Here is a 23067-nt window from a genome sequence, read left to right on the forward strand (position 1 = left end):
TGCTGACTTATTTGCAGTTTATCGGAGCTTTTTCGGTCAGACGACGCGTTGGATGGGTTACGTTGTCTTTCGTTACGTGCTCGCAACGGAGCTCCGAGAAATTCCCTAACGCGTTCTGCCGGATTCTACACGTACATAGATCGAGCGTTCCTTTTGGATGGCTAGTCAAATCAAATCAAACTAGGCCATTTTACTCAATCTACACATAAACATTGACTGTACAACATGCTCAAGCTTTCGCTGTGACTCAAAAACACTCCAAAACTCGGATTTGCATCAGTCTTCCTACAAAGGCGTTAAGGTATTTCAGCTCTTTTGGGCTCCATTCCCCTCCGTTCTGAACCTACGAATTTTCAGTTTTATCCGACGAACAAATAAAATAAGGGAGTGTCGATGTCATTTGTAAGGGGCAGTGCGTGTGTGTGTAGATGTTGTACGTTTTTTATAATTTTTTTCTTCCTGGACTTAAGTTTAAGAACTTAAGTGCTAGAGTAAAAATACCCAGTGTTGCAGTAGGAAACAGTATAAAGCTCCTCCATTTATTTGCAGTTGGCTCTAGCACTCCTTTCATGAGCACTTACATATATTTTTAAGTGTGCATTGCTAATATGTGTACTTTTGGAAGCTCCATTTAAAAAGTTCCCACCTTTCGTATTTGGTGCACATTTTCCCAATTTATTACATAAACTGTTTTATGACAATGTTGAATTCAAGTTTGAGTTCCCGTATTCGCTCGTATTAGATGAATATGTATACAAAAATCAGCTTGCTAAGTTCAAATTGTGTGTGTAAAATGGTTTTACCCGTAGTGGCATACATACATACATACATATGTACACATGCAAAAACCTTGAAACTGTTTTCTTGGGTAGTCGAATCAATTCAACGAATGCGATGGTGAACAGCTGATACATGTCAAACACGTACTCATGCAATGTAAACATCTAATTCCTGTACTTAACGGGATATTAGTTTGTTTATACAAATTTATGAATTCCTGGACTGGTAGTTCACTCAATTGACAGGGAATTACACATAATTTATTGCCAGATAAATATAATGCCTTGGAAAAATTATTTATTTATGTATGTACAAGAACGTTATAAGCAGTTTGGAAAAAAGTAGACATGTTCAAAGTGTATGTATGTGCATATATGTGTGTACATATATATATAAATATGTACATAATATATATATTTATATATGCATTTACATTTATATGTACGTTACGTCCTATGACTTTACTTATGTACATATGTCTATACGGATTCTTCTTATTGTTTAAATTAATACCGTTTGGTAAAAAGAAATTTCAAACTAAAAGTGAATAAAATCTTTTCAAAATAAGTAAAGAAAAATTACATCAATATACATTTTAATGCTAAAGGTCATTGAACATTTTACAAGCTTTATGAATTTTAATAAATTTTAATGTAAAAAGTAAAAATTAATTCATGCCATCCTGAACAAGAATATATACATACATATTTACATGTATATTTGTAACTCTTTAGATAGATCTTGGCGTCACAGCATGATTAAACAAAAACAACTAACGAGGTATTAACTTCTGACGATTGAACAAAAACGAATATACAAAAATTCTGATTTGTACTTTTATAACGAAAAATTATTTTATATTCAACTAGGAAACTATAATATCTGAAGTATACTCGACACCATTTATCAATATATTTCGCTGGCCTTTCATGCAAGTGTTCCGAGAAAGCACGTAGAATATTAAAAAAAATATATTATGCTGTGATCGTTTTGGGAACGCGGCTTACAATTTTAAAATAGTATAGTATTTTCACTTTCACCGCTTCTCTTCCGAACGATATACACATGTAATGGTCTTGGATGCAAGCCCTTAAGTTTTTGCATCTGCATATGCATTTCATCATGTACATACATATATAGTTGTCGCCTTTGGACACTATCTTGCTGCGCAACGTCACTACGAGGACTTTCGTCCACTGTGATATGTTTTGGCAGGATATATGTATGTATATTAACATACAATATGGTAGGTACTATAGGTAAGATTGTTAGGTCGGTATATTTTTATTCTATGTAGCCAAAATTAGATCCTACGAAATTTACTCATATGATTTAGGTATTAAAGGAAGTTAGTAAACAAAAACGAATTTACAGAAAAAAAAACAAACACAGCTGCTGTGCTGCTACTCTACGATATTAATCATAATTATCTATATTATATTTAAAGCAGGGGAATGTTGTACACCGGACAAAAAGAATGGTTATACTATTAACTATATGCTGTCGTGTTGAGGCACAAGAGTAGTGTAACATTAAAAGTGTGTCGCTGAAAAGGAAGGAAGCGTAACTATCTACCAAGCTTCGAGATTTTATAAATAGGTGGTCTCGTAATGTCCGATTTGGGAAGTGGAGATGATGGCATCTCAGGATCAAGTAAGTGAGCCGCATATTAATAAATATATAACAACTTCCATATTTTAGAATATAATGTTGCAAATATGGAGGGTTCCTCAAGTAGGAACGACTTCGATTCTTCTGCTAAAGGTAAAAATGCCACATGTATAATTTATACTATCTGAACACGTCACATTCTTTCGCGTCAGGAGGAAGCGGCGTCGAACAGGAATTGGCTACGAAAATGTTGCAAATACAATCTAAACGATTTTATTTGGATGTAAAACAAAATAGAAGAGGCCGTTTTATAAAGGTTGCTGAGGTAAATCATCTGATTAGAATTTTGTTATCACTTCTATTTTATAAAGAAAAGCTTTTGTTTGATTTGTATAACAGCACCTTTTGATAAAATTCACAACCATGGAACGTTATGTATAACAGCTTTAAAAATTTCAGATTGGCGCTGATGGTAGACGAAGTCAAATTTACTTGGCTCTTTCAACTGCAGCCGAATTTCGTGACCATTTATCCTCATTTAGCGATTACTACGCTTCTCTAGGTATATACAGTCCCATTGTAAAATGTTTATTTTTATCAATATTATTTTAAATACGAAAACTTTACAGCTCAAAGAAGCTGGGTTCGGAAAAAATATAATTTTTGAAATTTGAAAGCTGGAATCGTTTGCCCATTTTTTGCCCAATTAGTTTTTTTTGCCCACGTCCAGTTTTTGAGATAAGAATTTTCGAAAAAGTTCGAAAATGTTCGAAAATCAAACATTTCGCTTTTTTCAATTTTTTTTTTTAATTGCAACAACATCGTTTGCCCACCCTTTAGAATTTTGAAAAAATGTATACTTTAGAAAATATAAGGCTTTAAAGTTTACCTCGGTCTAATCAGAGAGTAAATCGTTTGCCCATCTCTTAAAACCAAATATAATCAACAAAAAACGTTTGCCCAACCATTATTATTAGTTTTTATCGTTTGCCCACCCTTTAAAAAACCTTTAACAAACATTTTTTTTCGATTGCCCACACTTAAAATACAACCAATTTCGTTAGCCCACCTCTTTAAAATAAAAATTTCCAATAAAAAACGTTTGCCCACCATTTAAAAATAAATAATTTCGATTGCCCACCTTTTAAAACTAAATAATTTCGTTTGCCCATCCTTTAAAATTCATTTTTAACGTTTGCCCACCCTTTAAAAATAAATTATTTCGTTTGCCTATCCTTTAAAATTAATTTTTAACGTTTGCCCACCCTTGAAAATTAATTTCTAACGTTTGCCCACCATTTAAAAATAAATAATTTCGATTGCCCACCTTTTAAAACTAAATTATTTCGTTTGCCCATCCTTTAAAATTCATTTTTAACGCTTGCCCACCCTTTAAAAATAAATTATTTCGTTTGCCCACCCTTTAAAATTTGTTTCTTTCGTTTGCATTAAAAATGAATTTTATAGGATGGGCAAACGAAATAATTTAGTTTAAAAAGGTGGGCAATCGAAATTATTTAGTTTAAAGAGTGGGCAAACGAAAAAAACCAATTTTAAAGGGTGGGCAAACGAAATAATTTATTTTTAAAGGGTGGGCAAACGTTAAAAATGAATTTTAAAGGATGGGCAAACGAAATAATTTATTTGTAAAGGATGAGCAAACGTTAAAAATTAATTTTAAAGGATGGGCAAACGAAATAATTTAGTTTTAAAAGGTGGGCAATCGAAATAATTTATTTTTAAAGAGTGGGCAAACGTTAGAAATGAATTTTAAAGGATGGGCAAGCGAAATAATTTAGTTTTAAAAGGTGGGCAATCGAAATTATTTAGTTTTAAGAGTGGGCAAACGAAAAAAACCAATTTTAAAGGGTGGCAAACGAAATAATTTATTTTTAAAGGGTGGGCAAACGTTAAAAATTAATTTTAAAGGATGGGCAAACGAAATAATTTAGTTTTAAAAGGTGGGCAATCGAAATAATTTATTTTTAAAGAGTGGGCAAACGTTAGAAATGAATTTTCAAGGGTGGGCAAACGTTAAAAATTAATTTTAAAGAATAGACAAACGAAATAATTTATTTTTAAAGGGTGGGCAAACGTTAGAAATGAATTTTAAAGGATGGGCAAACGAAATAATTTAGTTTTAAAAGGTGGGCAATCGAAATTATTTAGTTTTAAATGGTGGGCAAACGTTTTTTATTGGAAATTTTTATTTTAAAGAGGTGGGCTAACGAAATTGGTTGTATTTTAAGTGTGGGCAATCGAAAAAAAATGTTTGTTAAAGGTTTTTTAAAGGGTGGGCAAACGATAAAAACTAATAATAATGGTTGGGCAAACGTTTTTTGTTGATTATATTTGGTTTTAAGAGATGGGCAAACGATTTACTCTCTGATTAGACCGAGGTAAACTTTAAAGCCTTATATTTTCTAAAGTATACATTTTTTCAAAATTCTAAAGGGTGGGCAAACGTGGGCAAACGATGTTATTGTGATTAAAAAAAAATTGAAAAAAGCGAAATTTTTGATTTTCGAAAATTTATATCTCAAAAACTGGACGTGGGCAAAAAAAACTAATTGGTGGGCAAACATGGGCAAAAAATGGGCAAACGATTCCAGCTTTCAAATTTCAAAAATTCGATTTTTCCGAACCCAGCTTCTTTGAGCTAAACTTTACCATTCAATTTATATTAAATGGTTTTTGTATTCTTTAAAGTCTGTTAGTTAAAGTTAAAGTTAGTTAGTTAAAGAACACAAGTTTTTAATATATTTAAAAAAAAAAATAGCAAGTTATAAATGTTAACATATATACATTCATAATATAGCATGCACGTTCGAATGGCTCTGAATTTATTTTTTTTTTATTAGCGGTGCTACCAGATCCATTTAAACAAATTTTGTATACTTCTTGCGTATAAGGGTATATTTTAATGGGAAATGATATAGCGTGGGTGTTTCTTGTTCAGGTAGTTTTTCTTTCTATGTACTTTTTGTATACATACATATACACTAATATCTATATATTAGATATTAGATATTAGTGTATATGTATGTATATAAATCTATATATATCTATATATTAGATATTAGATATTAGTGTATATGTATGTATATAAAAAGTACATAGAAAGAAAAACTACCTGAACAAGAAACACCCACGCTATATCATTTCCCATTAAAAGTTATTTAAAAAAGAAATATCACCTCCTGTTCAATCTCTTAAGTAGACTAATTGCCAGACTAGCTTTGGGGCTTTTTGCATTTGTTTCGCACTTACAATAGCTAAATACCTTTTGTATAATAATAAAACAATAGTGAACCTGTTTATGAATATTTATTTTTTATAGGGATGTTTTTCTTCTTCTCGAATTTTTTAAGCTCATAAGACAGTATTAATGGTTCTGCATTTGTAAAAAGGCTACCTTTGATGACTGATAAATTATGTTAAAACTAATTTCAGAGACTAAACTATTAAACTATAACTTTGGAAAAATTACTTTAAGGTGAAAGACGGTAACAACTTTCTTCAACTCTCTATAACCTTAAGCTATGAATCGCCTTAGCAGGACTGTTAGCAATTGTGAAGATCCGGGCGGTAGTATCTTAGATGAAAGATAATCTGATCCATTTATACAGGCGATCATATTCATCAATAAACTAAATACAAAATAGTTAAAAACAACTACTGCTTTAAAGAGAGGACTTTCCAAAGGGTTGAGCTCCCTCCTCATCCTTTTTTTTTATTAAGTTCCATTCTGTCCTGTCAACATAACGACCTAGCTTACAGGCGTTTTCATTCCGCAGGAATCAGTGTTTTTATATGCAATGCTTAATTTTTTAACTTATCATTAGATTAGTAGTGCTTTATGTTTATTCTATGTTTTCTGTGGCACACCGATTAATTGTTTCATAGACAACAAAATAACGTATTGGTGCAAACACACAAACAAACTGCGAAAAATGTAATTTGCAAAAGATTATCGGATTCTTGCTTTCGAAAAAGAGCTGATTTTATGGCTTTTTATGTAAAGGGTAATAGAGATTTTTTAGCAGTGTTGGATGCTTTGATAAATACATATGTTGGTAAAGAATTTTTGGATAATACACAGGTCCACCAAACACCGACAATTTGCCGGAAGATGGTAAACTTAAATCTGAAATGATGATAAAAGATTACAGAAGGTATTACTTGGACTTAAAAGAAAATGCGCGTGGCCGATTTTTACGGGTAAAATGTTTACAGTTAAAATTTGTGCTTTGTACAATTTTATAAACTTTTCCTTTTTTAGGTATCGCAAACAATAACAAGAGGGGGGCCTAGATCTCAAATCGCTTTACCGGCTCAAGGCATGATCGAGTTTCGTGACGCTCTTACAGATTTGTTAGAAGAGTTTGGAGCTAATGATGGAGGGTAAAGTATATCTACATATATCTAAACAAAAAAATCAGAGTCTTGAACAAAAGTTCTCAGTTTTATTTTGTCGAAATCAGAACATCGGAGTAGTAGCTTACGGATATTTTAAGATTTACTTTTTCTAGAATATTCGTCCGGAAAATGTGAATCTCTGAAATCTTCACTCACCAATAAAATTATAATAACGTTCACAAGAGAGAAAATGGCAAAATAGTACAATCTTGGACGCCACAAAAATTGTCTAAAACAAAAATCGGCATAGGATAGGAATTGTTATGATATTGGACTGTTTACGTAATGTGAAAAACAGTCGAACTTTATTAGGCATATCACGAATAAAAAAAAACAATTTAGATTGGCATGGTCGATTTTTTCGACCCGTCTCACAGCTAATAAGAGCGTTATGGATAAAATTTGCAAGAGAAATTTGAAAATGTAAAATATCAGATTTTTTTAACATTGCCCGATGGGCCAATCGATCTTTTAAAAATTTAGAAATTTCTTCCTCCCTGAGCTGAGTAACGCTTATCTGATAGTCGTGGAACTCGACTGTAGTTTCGAGCATAGTTGACATAACATATATTTATGAGTAACTATACATTGGCTATTTTCTTTCTCTATCAGGCAAAAGGTAGCAGAATTTAATATTTCTGTGTTATTTGTGACCAAATAGTTCGATTCTAAAAGGATTAATACGGTTCTGCCCTTTGCCCGAATACTAATTGATACTCTTTTCTTCAGCAGGTTTAAAGGAGATTTACCGGAAGAGCGACACATGAAGGTGGATAATAAAAATTTTTATTTTGATATCGGACAAAATAATCGAGGAGTGTACATGCGGATAAGCGAAGTATAAAAATATACCAAAATATTTCTATATTTATATACAGCATTCGCATTTATTGTATTATTTATTTGTATTTTAAAACTTCAAGGTGAAAAATAACTTCCGGACTTCGATAACTATTCCAGAGAAATGTTGGATTCGCTTTCGAGATATTTTTAATGATTATTGCGAGAAAATGAAAAAATCGTCCGACTCAATTACTGCCGAAATTAACTTACCTACATCTTCAAATAGTCTTAAATAAACAACATACCGTGATTTACTAAGTTATATAAGAAGGCGCGAAAATAAAATTTTTAATGGCGATTGACCAACCAATATATGTAAAGCTTGTAATGTCTGACATGGCTAAATTCTAAATCATGCGACTAATTAAGCTTAATGACAAACAAATATATTTATTTTGTAGCATTTAGCCCAATATGTTTTAGTATTCTATAAATTCTATATATAAATTAGTTAGAGTTACATTAGAGAAAATTAACTCTTAAAATCCATTTTGAACTCTAAATGTCCTTTTTTGGCTGGCTGTTTAGCTTCTACTTAGTGCAAGAAAATTTAATTTATTCATTGACTTGTTGGATTTGTCTTACAAGTGGAAATAGAAAGCCTGTTTTATTTGTTTTTGGAACTCACCAAATATTCATATCAATCGATCAATCTGTTTGGCACAAAGTTTTAATTTAGTTTGATTTTAATCAACCTGAAATGAACAACAAAATTAATTTTCTTTTAAAGAATTATTAATCTCTTTGATTCATTATGTTATTTATTTTTTTTATCATTTACGTGGAGGAATAGGGAATAGCGGAAATCTACTGATAATGAGCAGTTAACGATAACAATCGATGTTTCGCACGCTTTTAAACCCAGTAAAAAAAGAAGTTCATATATAAGGCAAAACAATTACACACACTCCCAATAATGACTTTCGGTGGAAATTAATAATTAGTGCCATTTCTGTTGTAAATTTAAATATATATAGAACTTACTTTCGATTTAAAATTGATAATTTGTGTCACCTAGGGTCATACTTCTCATTAAATGTATTCATAAAGTTGATGGGTTATGCCACAATTAACTAATGTTAATGTAATTTGAAATATCTTTGACAAATTAAGAAAAATTGTTAAAGATTCTAGGAATAATATGTTATATATATAATAATACAAATTAAAGTAACTCCTAAACTCGTTTTTAAAACAAAAGTTTCATGTGATCACGTAGAATAAAAACTTACTAAGTACGATGAACATGCATAGCAAAATAACAACATAGATCGAAAGCGCAACACAAGCACATACCGGATAAATTTCCATAAAGGAATATCGTGTACAGATTGGGTATGCTAAGTAATAAATTAGCTGTACTAATTATTAAGTATTGAAATTTATCAGAATTTGGGTTCAATAAAGAGAGAAAAAAAATAAATGTATTCGCTCTCACAAATAAATTTATGATTTTATTCATATAATCGAAAGCTAGTTTACTAGATGAAATATAAAAATAATTTAATTTACTATAATTCTATTGAAACTAAAGCATCCGAAAGTCCTACAAATTTCCATACTAGAGTCGATATTAATCAGACTATAAACACAAAATCTTTATAATTATCTGTCAAATGTAAGCAAGATGTTACAGAGATTCAACATAATATGTAGTTAACTTAAATGTTGTTTGCAAAAATACAAGTATTGTAAGAGTTTTGTGAATATAACATGGAAATAAAGTTGAATTTTAACAAATTTAGAATTTTGGATTTTATTTTAAGTTTGCACAGTCGGGCTAAGAGTGTTCGAATGCCGCCGTATTGAAAATCTACTAAGATAGCCCGATAGATTACAGTGTTGCCCTTTTTTCGAAGACATTGAAATTTATGGCTTTTTATTCATCCTAGCAGTCGATTTAGAGTCCAAAATTTGCTGTGTGGGATCTTTAGAATCCAATATTGTATATTAAATTCGTAAAATGAAATGTAAAAGGTTGGTCGAAATTTCTATGATTTTTTTCGGTTTACGCTAAAATTTCCATTTTTCGCTTTGACTTTTTATTGGTGATTTTAAGTACTGAATATGTACTAATATGATATGTACTAATAACATGTACGACTAAAAAATACCCACTCTAGCAAAATATGTATTTTCCCAACCAAGCATTTCACATTAAACCTGGTGATAGTTTGGTGCTGGTAATACGTTTTTTATATTTTGTATTTAGACACAATTCGTTTAAAAGCGTAAATACCATTTGAGCACGAGTCAATGATACATGTATATATTATGATATGGTATTCTGTTCCTAAAGTAATAGGTGTAGAAAAATATATATGTATATTATAATAAAGAAAAGTAGCTACAACTTTCTCGGTAGGCTAGCAGGTTTTTTCAATAGTGGTAGAATCAGATCCGAACATTTTCCAGTCTTTTAAACAGAGTGTCGAAACGAATAAGGCGAGTCTACGTGTATTTTTAATAATTTTTGTGGGTGATGTTATTCTCTAACATACCTATCAGCCCCAATTTTAAAATTTCTAATACCATATATTCATCATTTAATTTTTAGGTATATTGGGATTGGAGATAACTCATTTTCATCAAACATTTTTTTAAAAATGTGCGTGGGTTTGTGAAGTTCTTAGCACTGGCATTGGCGTTAGTAGATTATGCATGCTTAGTCTTAATTTTAATGTTTTTAGTTCCAGAGATAACGATAACAGAGGAAAAACTTCGTTTAACCTCTTACCAACTTTACAAGTAATTAAAATGCAAATAATTTATTTTATTTTGAACGTATTTATATTTATATATTTAAGCAGTTTCGTACAGAGAAGACACACATTCTCTAAAAACAACTAACGGTCTATCTCCCCAAATACGACATCCAAAGTTCCAATTATTGCAACGACGTCGGCTAGCATGTGCTGCTTTCCAATCTTCTCTAAAGCTGCCAAGTGAGCAAACCCTGGAGCTTTGATTTTGCACCGGTATGGACGACTGGACCCATCTGATATAAGGTAAACTCCAAACTCGCCCTTCGGAGCCTCTATTGCCGTGTATGTTGCCCCGGGTGGAACTTGATATCCTTGGGTAAATAACTTGAAGTGGTGAATAAGTGCCTCCATGGATGTCTTCATTTCGGACCGTGACGGAGGCGCCACCTTGGCATCATCCGTTTTAATTTCTCCAGCAGGCATTTGGTTTAGGCATTGATCAATAATTCGTAATGACTGGCGCATTTCCTCGACCCGGCAAAGATATCGGTCGTAGCAGTCCCCTTTGGTGCCGATGGGAACATCAAAGTTTACCAAATTATAGGCATCGTACGGCTGCTGCTTTCGAAGATCCCATTTTATGCCAGATCCACGCAACATAACTCCACTGAAGCCATAGTTCAAAGCTTCTTCTGCAGTTACGATCCCAATGTCCTCGGTCCGCTGCACCCAGATTCGATTTGTAGTTAACACATCCTCCACTTCGTCCAACCGCTCAGCAAACTTTGATGCAAACTCATAGATATCGTCCATAAGACCAAGAGGCATATCCTGACATACAACGTAAGACAATTAAATTATTTTTCAATATTCATGCGAATGCATTACCAATGACACCCCGCCAGGACGTATGTAGGCAGCATGCATTCGGGCACCAGAAACTCGCTCATAGAATTCCATCATTTTCTCTCGCTCCTCGAATAGCCAAAAAAATGGCGTTAGAGCACCAACATCTAAGGCATGTGTTCCGACGGCCATAATGTGATTGAGAATACGAGTAATCTCGGCAAAGAGAGCTGCGCAAAAAATAACAATTTCACATAATTATTACAAATTTACAATTTTAGTGAATGGTGAAGAAGTGGTGACAAAAAGTTATTTTTTTCGATCAATTTATATTTGGCTGGCTAAAATTCTTCAAGCGGTCCGACGATCATTAATTCGATAAGACCGTAAATTCATACCGTCCTACCAATGAGCGCTGCAAGTCAGTTTTCCCAGAAAAGAATATAATTTATAGTCTCTTCTAATTATCTTTTATATTACCCTGATATCTTGGCTCATTTTTCAAGCTTCGAAATATGTATGTTACATGGTTTGAGCAAGGACACTAGAATTATTCTAGTGTCTTTGGTTTGAGAGACAAGAACTACACGAACCATTGGTTTTAATATATTTTTGTACAAGAAAAACAATTTTCAGTGCCAAAAATAGTGGGTACTTTTTCATCTCACTTTAAATTTTAGATTAAAATAATTTTAATAATCAAACCCAAATTTAAAATATTTTTTTTTTGGTAATCAAAAATTAAATAGAACTTTTAAAAAGATTTTGTTGCGTAAGATTTATGGCGATGGTGACAATGCTAAATTATAATATATATATACATATATTAAAAAAGCGAAACTATTGAAATCTTCTTAATGACTACAAAGTCAAGAGCAAGAGAAAATTACTTTGTATTCTTACTTCGAATGTACTTAGCACGGAGAGGCACATCAATATTAAGGAGTTTTTCTACAGCCAGAGAGTAGCATTGCTCGTTGCACATCATCGAGACGTAGTCCAGCCGGTCAAAATACGGCAATGCCTGGGTGTATGTCTTGTACTCTATGAGCTTTTCGGTCCCACGGTGCAGCAGCCCAATATGCGGATCGGCACGCATAACGGTCTGCAATAACAGAGGTTTTAATTTACACAAGACCTGTGGTCGATTAACAGCTTAAACCTCTCCATCCAGCTCCAGCACAAGACGAAGGACTCCGTGGGCGGCGGGATGTTGTGGGCCGAAGTTCAAGGTCAGATTACGCACCGACTTTTCGACAGGCGTTACTTTGCCTAGTAGAGGAGGTAAGTCAAGCGATTAGTTCAAGGGTCAGTTTAATATTGGGTTACCAACTAACTGTTCCATGGTGGCACTGTCCAAAGTGATGTGACCTCGTCTGGATACATCACCGGGCCGCTAAACTGCTTCATGAACTCAGGGTCTGGATACCACTTGGCTGCTCCCCGTCGCGTCTCCTGAGAACTAAACAACGAGTTTCCAATTGGACAAATATAAATGATATATTCGAATTATGTAAGCATTTACTATTTACGTTAACGCGGCCGATCCAGCTGCAACAAGTTGTGGCCGCAGCCTCAAGTGTGAAAGTCCAGGAATCAACGTTCTTCTCATTATATTGGCCATCCTGATAGTCAAATTCCTCTATTTATGTTTCTTTAGTAACAATTCAGGAATCTAATACAACCAAATAGTTATCCGCAATCGGAATTCTATCCAAAAAATATCGAAAATTACTTTAAACACCGAATCTCGTACAGCTTATATACTATTTACACCAATAATATATCGCAGGTTGTTGCTTCATGAAAATGAAGTGCAAAACACATAAATTCCCTTATATATATTACACACTTTGTCATCCTGCTCGTTTACCCAAGTTTTTATTTATCTTTATATAATGTTATAAACAATAATTGCAATTAATTTTTCGAAGACCTGAATTTTACATCATCCCAATGAAGCGAATTTTGCGTTAATGGAGCACTATAAAAATATAATTACTAGAGATAATAATGATAGCTTCTGCAAGGCTAAACTTATATATCTTAGCAGTATCTCAGCAGAGCGAATGTGGACATTTAATGACTAAAAACAACGAAACTATTTAAATTCTTTAATTAACAATTGATTTCTGGACTTTTCGTCCGATGACTAAACTTAAGAAAACAAAATTATGAAAACTCTTTTAACTTGAACAAAAATTTTATGCAGTCAAGAACCGGTGCTAAGAGATAGTAACGTAAAAACGGATGATCGGACAGACGGTAGTGCTGACTCGGCTCTTGATACTGACCATATATATATTTACTTCAAATTCTTAACTCTTTCACTGGGTTTCAAACTTCTTACACCAATCAAAATAGGTTCGACACGGGTAATAGATAAATTTTAATAATTATAAAATTATTCTTAAAACATAAAATAGTGCTTAAGCCTAGCTAAAAAATTTACTAGGAACTTACATAATGGTTCTGCTACAACAAATGTCAAATAAAATCTTTATAAGACAGTTTCCTATCAATATGGTATGGTTTTTACTGTGAATATTACTTATAGTAGAAATTCGCATATGTTAAATTCAAAAAAAAAAAAAAAAACCAAACCATTTGACTTATATTATAAGATTATACGGGCCTTTGGAAAAAAATCGCTATCGATTGATTTGTAAAATTATCGATGCCCTTAAGTTTCTTTATACATCGAAAGTTAAAGTAAACATCGTTTTTTGTTCCAGCTCTAAACAAGTTTTTTTTATAGCTCTAGCTCTACAGTATTTATATAAATAATTCTTGTATGTAGTCCAAGTGTAGAAAAAACTAATTTAAATGAGCTGTTTTCGAGTATTTCTCTTCAGACAAAAACCTGTTTGGAACAATTTTTAATCATGTGAAAATGTAATTTTGAAAAAGATGTACCAAAAAAGGAAGACGGTGTTATGGGCATATATGTATATTTTGTGTTTTTATATGTCAACTATGTTATACCAACATATTTGTACCGGATTGTTAATCGTATCGAATAAGAATGTTTCCCCGAGAGTAAGATGTTTGTGTATATATAGAGTTTCTTCTGTCTCCTCGGAGAGTGTGTCGTCACTGTGTATGTATACAGAAATGTCTTTTGGTGTATACATACATATGTAATTGTATAATGCTGTTGGGATGTTTTATCACTTAAACATACAATTTTTAAGAAATATATTGATTGTTCCGTTATAAATTGAATGTCAAGAACTGCAGATCCGCTATATATTGTTGATCTTATGCCATGTTGATTGTTTATGACTATGAATGTTAAAAAATATATTAATATTTCGCCAAGCCATTACCAACCCTGTTTGTATAGAAAATGTACCATACATGTATTAAAATGTAGTATCCCACTTAAATTGATAATTGGTTTGCCGGCCTGTTAAATAAGTATTTTTGATCAATCAGGGTCGAATCAAATCAATTAGGCGGTTTCCAAAGTTAAAGCGAAGTACTTTTAAAAATCTCGTAATCTGTCAGGTGGCGGTAGTCAACATATAAATATTGTTGATCAGCATTAACAGCTGCTTATTTCGCCGACTGCCGCCGAACGCGGCGCAAACAGGATCCCTCAGTCTTAGGCTGTTTGTTTTAAAGATCAACTTGTATAAACTTTACATAAAAATATAAATACGCATAATATGCTACTGTTACATTAAAATGTTAACGCGTAATGATCTCAAAGCTTAGAATGAGTAGATATAATATGTAGTTAGATTTTGCAATGGGTAAACTAATTTCAGTCAGGATTGTCAACGAAGTAAAGGAGGAAATGTCAATAGAAGAACACATATTCTTGATCAGTTTACACAGCCATGTCGATATATTTTTTGTCTTTCTTTCCGTTTGCCAAACGACCTTCGAATTGAAGGTTGAAATCCTTTTATTTTGTAGTTCATATACATATACGGGTCGAAAAAGAATGCCGTTAAAGTATTGTTTCTTTTTTAACTGCCTAGTAAACTTTTTGACGAGATAAATTGAAAAGTATAATTCCGCTCTAAAAAAGTCGGGTTAAATTTTCTAAGAACCCTAGGTATTATATCAATTTCATTTTCAGTATCAAAATTTAATCTTGAAGAGGTGAAAACTAAGTCTACGTTAAAAAGAATACTAGACCTAAATCACAGATGAAAAAGAAACAATAATTTAACGGCCTTTTCAATTTAATTTTTTCGGATTGTTCCTATATATGCATATATATTTATATAGTGATATATATGCACAAAAGTTGTATTATTTAACTATTGTCATCAAAAATTAAATTGCACCTGACTTTATAACGCACTACATATAATTTACTCATTTATAAGAAATCTTTTAAAGGGTAAAGTAAACAACCAAACCGCATAGTAGTCTTTAGTCTGTTGGTGCGCTTCGTAACTATACCGTCCAAAGTGAGAAAATCATGTTACAAGTTACACTGCAGTTTCAGTGTTTTTTTTTTATGCCCAGAATTCGTACACGGCTACAGCGTTTTGTTGTAAAAATTGTTATTTTATTGATTGCAGATGGAGCAAGACACTTTGGTGCGGAATGACACAGATGTAGATGTAGCCAGTCAACATATTCTTATTTCGGAGGTTTATTGTATGCATTTAGCAAGAAAGCTACTAACGATCTAACATCGAAAACATTGCTGGCGGTATGCAAGAACGATCAAAGCAACTGCGTCTTACTGTTTCCTGGACCCAGTCAAAGTCTCAGATTCATGACAGTTGTCAACGTCGGAGCATGTTGGCATGTAAGAGGCGCTTAACTACCAGTAAAGTGCTTGAAGACTCACATCCACCAGTAGCTTTCCCCAATTGCAAATCTCACCGGCATCAGCAACAAAAGGAGAAACATAAAGTTCAGCTATACTCTGGAAAACCTTTAAGCATTAAGCTGTACGTGCCAGGAAGTATTGAGAGTATCCCAAAAATTCGACATAAGGCGCTTACGACAACGAATAAACAGCAACCAGCTATGCATCGAAAGTCTAAGAGCAAAAGCAAGTTTCAAGGTTTTAACAATCTCAAGCCGCTTTATTCACCGAGTAAAAGACAACCACCCGAGAAGCATTCATCAGTACTGGTGGAAGCAGGGATAGAATCAAAGGCATCACGGCATTTTGTTGGTAAAAAGAGGATTAAGAACAGAAACTGTTTGTTATCTTCGCCTCAGCCATCGCCAATGAGATGCAAAATGATGATTCCATTTCCAAAGTTTGGTGCCACATCCTTTGTTACGTTGCTCACTTTAATTTGTATGGAAACTGTTTTGCTCTCCACCATGTCTAGTTGCGCCAAGACTTTTTACATGCATTGGAACACATCGAACAGTATGTAAGTACTCAAATATAGTGGTATACTTAAGCAGCGGTATTATAATTTTATTGAAGTTAAAAATTGTAGATTTTTATTTTTCTCTACAAATGTATTATGTTTTATTACAATTATTACAGTTTTTAAGTCAGTAGTATGAGGATTATTATTATTCGTTTAGGGGATTTGTTATTTCAAATAAAATTTTCTTTCCAATAATAAGACTGCTGGCCAATAATATATTGATAAATTAATCCCTAATGTCGCGTATAAACACGCTGGGCTTTTATAAACTTTCCCAGCAATTAGTAATGCACATGAGTCATTTTCGATAGAATAACTATTGTCATAATTTGTTGTGCAAGTGAGCAGACGATGATTAGGCGATCCCATTGATCCCTAAGGATCATGATTAGTAACTTTTTTGGTAATCGCATCAGGGCATATATGGCCTACTCATTTTGTCTGGTTTTCTCTTTCTCGATATAAACATATCCATATCATCTATACCATCCATATTGCAATGGGACATTAAGTTTGTTAGGATAATGTTACTTCCAAAATCGGACAACAAACCCCAAAAACAGAAGACAAATGCACGTTTTCGTAGCCAAGGCATTAAACAATAAAGTCTAGATCAGATAAAAACAACCCAATTTTCCATTTTCAAAATGTTAACTTCAGCATTTTCATAAACTGTTGCTTAAACTATTCTGTGCGAACTATTTCAGCATTTTCCAAATCTAAAATTATATATGATATGTAGTTCCTTGAACCCTACGCGTTCAGTGCTCATCGTTACTATGTGTGATGTTTTGCACATTAATTGGCCCAAATTTGGTATTTCGATTTGCGCTTATTTATTGAAAATCGTTTTCTGACTTTCTCAAAACAAAATGTAATTTGATTGCACTCTTATATCCACAGATTTCGGATTGATAACACAGATCATATTATCGATGTTAATAAAGGCAATCTTGCATTTGAGTTCGATCAGGTTCATATAATATGCCCAGTATATGAGCCAGGGACTTTTGAGAACGAAACTGAAAAATACATAATTTACAATGTGTCTAAAGTGGAGTATGAAACTTGTCGCATAACAAATGCAGATCCGCGAGTAATAGCTATATGTGATAAACCTCAGAAATTAATGTTTTTTACAATAACTTTCCGGCCATTTACACCGCAGCCAGGTGGCTTGGAGTTCCTACCTGGAAATGATTATTACTTTATTTGTGAGTTCGTTTGCATTCCTTCTATTTAAAAAATAATATTTTTAATATTTATTTAGCAACTTCATCTAAGGATGATTTATATCGAAGAATTGGAGGTCGATGCTCTACAAATAACATGAAAGTCGTCTTTAAAGTGTGTTGTGCCCCAGAGGACAACAACAAAACCACGGCGCTAAGCAATTCTAAATCTGTTACAGACACCGGAGGAGCCATTAATGTCAATATAGCGAATAATGATGAAAGTCATGTGAATAGCCACGGCAATAACATAGCTATTGGAACCAACATTGGTATAAATGGAGGCCAAATTATAGGGGGACCGCAGTCGGCAGGAATTCCAATTAATCCACTAAGCGGGAATAACAATATAAATGGCATACCAACTACTATTAATTCAAACATTGATCAGTTTAATCGGATTCCAATCCAGCCAAACATAATCGGTAATCATGTAGGGACTAATGCCGTAGGAACCGGAATTGTTGGTGGTGGAGGAATAATATTAACTCCTGGCCATGCTCATGGCAACATTAATATGCTGCAACCAGGGCGAGGTGGAATAAACGGAGCATATCCCGGACATCACCACATCCAAACTGGGATACGGATAAACAATGTGCCTACGCAACACAACTATCCGTCCCATAAGGGTAATGCTAACAGTAATATTAACGGAAACGGTACGTAATGGCCCCATCCAAATCCACAAAAGGAGCGAACTTTTGAAGCTTACAGGCAAAAATGTACTCCTTGCGTACGCTCTATTCAAACTGTTTTTATTTTGAGGCAATCGGTTACTTATTTGCTAAATTACATTTCCTACTTAGAACCAATATTTTCACGATTCCAGTGCTTTTTAAAACAAAAATTTTAGCTGAAAAACTGTCTTTTAATTCTAAAGAAAGTTACAAACGAGATTTTAATGTTTTTTGTTTCCTATGTCTGCCTTTAATCGAATCTGCATGCCAATTTCCAACTTTCTAGCTTTTATAGTTCCTGAGATTCGACTTTCATACGGACACACAGGCAGACGAAATGACTTTAGTAATACAAATGATTTATTTTGTTATTTATAATATCAGAAAAGGTATATAGATAAAGAAACACATAGAGCACATGAAAAACTGAAAAAACTGAACACTTTACATAAAATAGCCCGATTCAAAGTATTTTTATTTAAATTTTTTCAAGTGTATACACTATAAATTGTTCATAACGATCTAAATCTGAATCTGAAAGTCATAACATTCGACTAAATTGCTGTACTGTGTTTGCGATATAAAATATACTTCATATTGTTTATATTTTTAATATTTATAATAAATATTTTCAGATGACCACCATCATTACAACAAACATCCCAACGAGGTTGTAAAAAATGAAGAGCTGACCTATAATAGTGGTGCTGCGACATCGGATGGTAACATCTTCGCTTTATGGATCTGGATTTTATCAATTTTCCCACTGCTATCTATTCAATCTTGCCATTTGTCTTCATATTGGATAAGCGCATCATTTTTAGTCAGCACTATTGCAATTCTTGGCATTCACTATCTTATTCAAATCACTTTGCAAACCACGGTGCAGCGATATAGTCCTGGAATGGTTGAAATCACCGCGACCTCTATGAACGGGATGTTTGACCAGAATGCTGGCACTATTGAATATGACCGGTGAATTTTTGATGAACATTCGATTTTGTGTTCCAATGTTCAACGTTATTTTAAAGAATAACAATATCACATAAAAATATTTGTCACTCTTCTCCGGCTATTGCTATATAAACAGTGATAAAAGTATTAGGTGTGAGAGGTTGGAATCAAATGATATTAATTTGGATATGTAATTGCAATTGAACGAGTTACTGTGACTCGCAATTTAAAATGATAGATCAGAAAGAAAGGAGAAAGGTGAAATAGAATTAATAAGTAAAGAAATTATATATATCAAGTACATTAAAACTTAGATTTAGTGGTCTAGATCTAACTAATATCGTTTAAGAAAAGTCAAAGGATAGAGGAATGCTATTTCAAAACAGATTAATGCGAAAGGCCACTTGACACTGCCTAGCCACTGTGTCTTCTGTCCTCTCTTTTATTGTGTCCTTCTGGTTTTCCGAAAATGCTTTTATAGCGGTATGCGTGAAACAGAAATATAAAATATTCCCATTTATAACCAAAAATGGTAAAGCGATGTAGCAAATACAAAATCATTACAGCTATATTTTTACCTGACTTCGCGTCTATTAGCTAAAATGATCATTCCGACATTCTTTTTTCTTACCGACATACTAAAGGAAATGTCAAAGAGTATAGTTAAAATATACTTCAAAAGAATCATAGGGCTTTGGAATGGATTAATTTAATTACAATTTCCCATTACAAATCCCATTACTGTTTCAAAACTAGTTATCCTGTACGAAGGATATTTCGACTGAAATTAATTAGCATCGCTGACTAAAAAACACGTAGTAAATAAAACATTAGTAATTTAAAGACATATTGCATGCGGATTGCCACGCATTAGTATTGTAATTGTATAAGATCAAATGAAACTTATGTATGTGTTTAGTATGCATTCGTGTATATTTCAAATTATGGTAGGTATTTTGAATATGGTAAAGGTGAAATTTAAAGAACTCAACTATAAGTTTTATGTTCTTTTTGTTTTGTTTTATTTTGTGTTTTCCTTACAATAATACAATTTTATTTTGTAAATGAACCAAGCAGTATAGAGAAGTGATTCTTAACCTTAAATAAAATATATATGTAAATACATATAGCATTCACATACTTATATACAAGAAATGTTTAGGTGAAACGTTATAAACTTTGTAAATTTAAATAACTAAAAATTAAAATATATCGAAAAATAAGAATTATTAAAATTTCTTAAATTATAAAATATATATTGAGGCATCTTGTGCTACCTTTATGTGAAAAAGGTTAAAATTTATATACATAGTCTATATATAGTAAACAATTAAATTATTTAGGGCGTGATTATGTGAGAGTGGGTATAATTTACTCGTATAAACATGTGGTTAAAATAATTTGCCACAGCGAGTTCACTATTTGCAAATTATAATTGAAGATAGGCAGAATCAAACATCACATATTTTATCGGTGGGGTGTGTTCTAAAACTGTGCTTTTGTCGCGACTAATTTTAAAAATAACACCCATATTGTGCAACTTCGTCGTGTTTGTCCTGTTTTGCTTATTTTGTGTAGACTTCTGGTTTATTTACTGCAACATAGCCTTAAAAACACAAGTTTATTAAACTCCAAGAAATTTTGATTAATTTACGGGCAAACTATATTCTCATACTGCCACAGCTAACCTGAACACTAAACCGAATTTATTACGATCCAACGGTGGGAACCGACATCTAGATTCAGTCCAATTTTATGAGTGAATACCTTAAAAATATGCATTGCTCCACTTAGACCTGAATCCAAAATTTTCTGTCAATGTATTAAAAGCCTTTAAAGCGACAAAAAAATTTTTTTAGAATTACAGGCTGTTATTACTTTGGCAGGATTATATTAATGCGGACCGTACTTGTTACTCAATCAATTACTTAATATCATACTTACAAGGAACAACACATACACCATACTTAGATTCATACAATAGAACCGTAACTATCATCATAATAATTCAAGAGTCAGAATAATATACAGAATCGTTAGGATAACACACAATCATTCAGCACAGATTGCATTAATACAGATTAAGAAGCGAGCAGCATTCTAAAAATATAAAGGACGTGGCTAAACAAAAAATAAAATCCAATATTTCATACATTCTTTATCATCATATTATTGACCAGTAAAAAGAATTATACATTTTTAATACTTTTTTCTTAACGCCTACATACCTTTGTTCATTTCTTAAGGAAGGATTTCGATTTAACACACCGACCACACCATCATCACCATTAGGGCATACCGAAAGTATTTTCATGCCCAAAACTTTCTCGTAAATAGTTTTTTGTAAGAGGTGCATGCAAAGCAAAACAGACAAATTAGTATTTTTATTCTGAATTAGTGTTTGAACTGAATATATTAAGTATAGCTGGTCGTTTTGTTTTGATTTATTTGACTCTTCTGAAAAAGCAAGAAAAGCATAAATCTAAATTCTTGTTTCCGTTTTTAAAAAGCAATGACGATGCACACATTAATTGTAAACATAATGATTTAAAACCATACATGCCGAATGATTAGCGAATGATTTGATAATGAAAAATATATTGAATAAAAAATTCTTATACTGCAACCATATATATATATATATATATATATATATATACACATATATATATATATATATATATGTATATACATATATTAAGGAGTAAAATAAGTGCATATGAAAAAAAACTGTGTGAGCATAACAAATAGCCAAGATAATAATGACGATGTGGCAAGCAGATCATTAATTATATTAATAAAAATAAAAAATTTTGAATCAACGTACATACATATAGTTTACAATACCACAAATTTGGTCATGTTCTTAAAATGAAAGTTTGTAGGTATTGCTACAAAAGCACCAAGCAAAAAACCAAAAATGAATACTTTTATAACCTTGCACCTCTTAATCTTCCGCACCAGCAATACGCTTTCAACTGCAATTTATTTATTTATTCTACTTATTATTTATTCTTCTAATCATAGCCGCGGGGGACTACAATGCTAAGCACTCGCACTGGTGACCCCTAAATAAGGGAAGATACAAAACCAACAAAATTATAGCATATTGAGAAGCAGTACAGAACAGAACCCATCTGAAACTTTTTGGCCATTTGTACAAGAAAGGATCAAGAGAGAGTCTGTACATTTAAAATACACCTCTAGATGTAGTTCAGCCAAACCCTTCAACGAATTCATTCGCAACACCGTTGCCGCCAAGTCGATGAGAAACATAGACGGTGCTAATATTGTTTTGGAAAAAATGCTAACTGAATATCCAAACTGTGAAATTATTTTTTATAAACTACTTAATGGGAATTGCTTCCTTAAAATGTGGGCAAAATTAGTAATTAGAATGGTAGGGAGATTATTCGATAGCAGATTTGTACAGGTCAGATTAACCTCGTGCCTGTCTAAGCTGGACGAAGTATGCCTAGGGGAGTTGAATGTTATCAGGGCACAACAATTTGGATTTCGAGTAACCAATTGAACTATACAGCAAGTCAACAAAGTAACTGGAATTCGAAAATCACTGCTGTAGCAGTTCGATATATTCTGACCTTACAGACTTTCGACAGAGTCTGGTCAGACGAAA

General features: G+C 32.6%; 3 protein-coding genes across 12 annotated transcripts, besides 6 other annotated features; 2 read left to right on the forward strand and 1 right to left on the reverse strand.

The window, feature by feature from the left end:
• The first annotated feature begins 148 nt into the window (after nt 1-148).
• Pur-alpha (Purine-rich binding protein-alpha) lies at nt 149-9390 on the forward strand. Of its 7 annotated transcripts, none has more exons than NM_079885.2 (9): nt 149-301; nt 2228-2433; nt 2482-2544; nt 2604-2716; nt 2851-2953; nt 6494-6612; nt 6674-6795; nt 7540-7648; nt 7734-8064. In NM_079885.2, exons 2-9 carry the CDS (start codon nt 2391-2393, stop codon nt 7887-7889), a joined length of 828 nt encoding a protein of 275 aa, NP_524624.1. In that variant the 5' UTR covers nt 149-301; nt 2228-2390; the 3' UTR covers nt 7890-8064. The 7 variants fall into 7 exon arrangements, with proteins under 7 accessions (NP_524624.1, NP_726579.1, NP_726581.1 ...); NM_166767.2 differs by having other exon boundaries at nt 2231-2433; nt 7543-7648; NM_166769.2 differs by lacking the exon at nt 149-301 and adding an exon at nt 356-433 and having other exon boundaries at nt 2505-2544; nt 7734-9390.
• Nucleotides 3019-5052: a mobile genetic element.
• Nucleotides 7311-7353: a mobile genetic element.
• Nucleotides 9391-10428: 1038 nt separating the features above from the next.
• ND-49 (NADH dehydrogenase (ubiquinone) 49 kDa subunit) lies at nt 10429-13687 on the reverse strand. 2 transcript variants are annotated; one of them, NM_001272135.1, is made up of 7 exons: nt 13668-13687; nt 12737-12914; nt 12542-12666; nt 12367-12476; nt 12108-12309; nt 11247-11434; nt 10429-11189 (listed from the first exon to the last, which is right to left on the reverse strand). In NM_001272135.1, the coding sequence occupies exons 2-7, from the start codon at nt 12826-12828 to the stop codon at nt 10500-10502; spliced, it is 1407 nt and encodes a 468-aa protein (NP_001259064.1). In that variant the 5' UTR covers nt 12829-12914; nt 13668-13687; the 3' UTR covers nt 10429-10499. The 2 variants fall into 2 exon arrangements, with proteins under 2 accessions (NP_001259064.1, NP_651926.1); NM_143669.2 differs by lacking the exon at nt 13668-13687 and having other exon boundaries at nt 12737-12923.
• Nucleotides 11741-11776: a mobile genetic element.
• A 200-nt stretch (nt 13688-13887) lies between the features above and the next one.
• On the forward strand, nt 13888-22255 carry Ephrin. Of its 3 annotated transcripts, none has more exons than NM_166771.2 (5): nt 13888-14304; nt 15746-16561; nt 17468-17778; nt 17835-18458; nt 19112-22255. In NM_166771.2, exons 2-5 carry the CDS (start codon nt 15882-15884, stop codon nt 19453-19455), a joined length of 1959 nt encoding a protein of 652 aa, NP_726584.1. In that variant the 5' UTR covers nt 13888-14304; nt 15746-15881; the 3' UTR covers nt 19456-22255. The 3 variants fall into 3 exon arrangements, with proteins under 3 accessions (NP_726584.1, NP_726583.1, NP_651927.1); NM_166770.2 differs by having other exon boundaries at nt 13888-14099; nt 19112-20276; NM_143670.5 differs by having other exon boundaries at nt 13888-13996; nt 19112-20276.
• Nucleotides 18736-18804: a mobile genetic element.
• A 196-nt stretch (nt 22256-22451) lies between the features above and the next one.
• Nucleotides 22452-23067: part of a mobile genetic element that runs on past the window's edge.
• Nucleotides 23056-23067: part of a mobile genetic element that runs on past the window's edge.

The sequence above is a fragment of the Drosophila melanogaster genome, chromosome 4, assembly GCF_000001215.4.
Source record: "Drosophila melanogaster chromosome 4".
Taxonomy (NCBI): Eukaryota; Metazoa; Arthropoda; class Insecta; order Diptera; family Drosophilidae; genus Drosophila; species Drosophila melanogaster.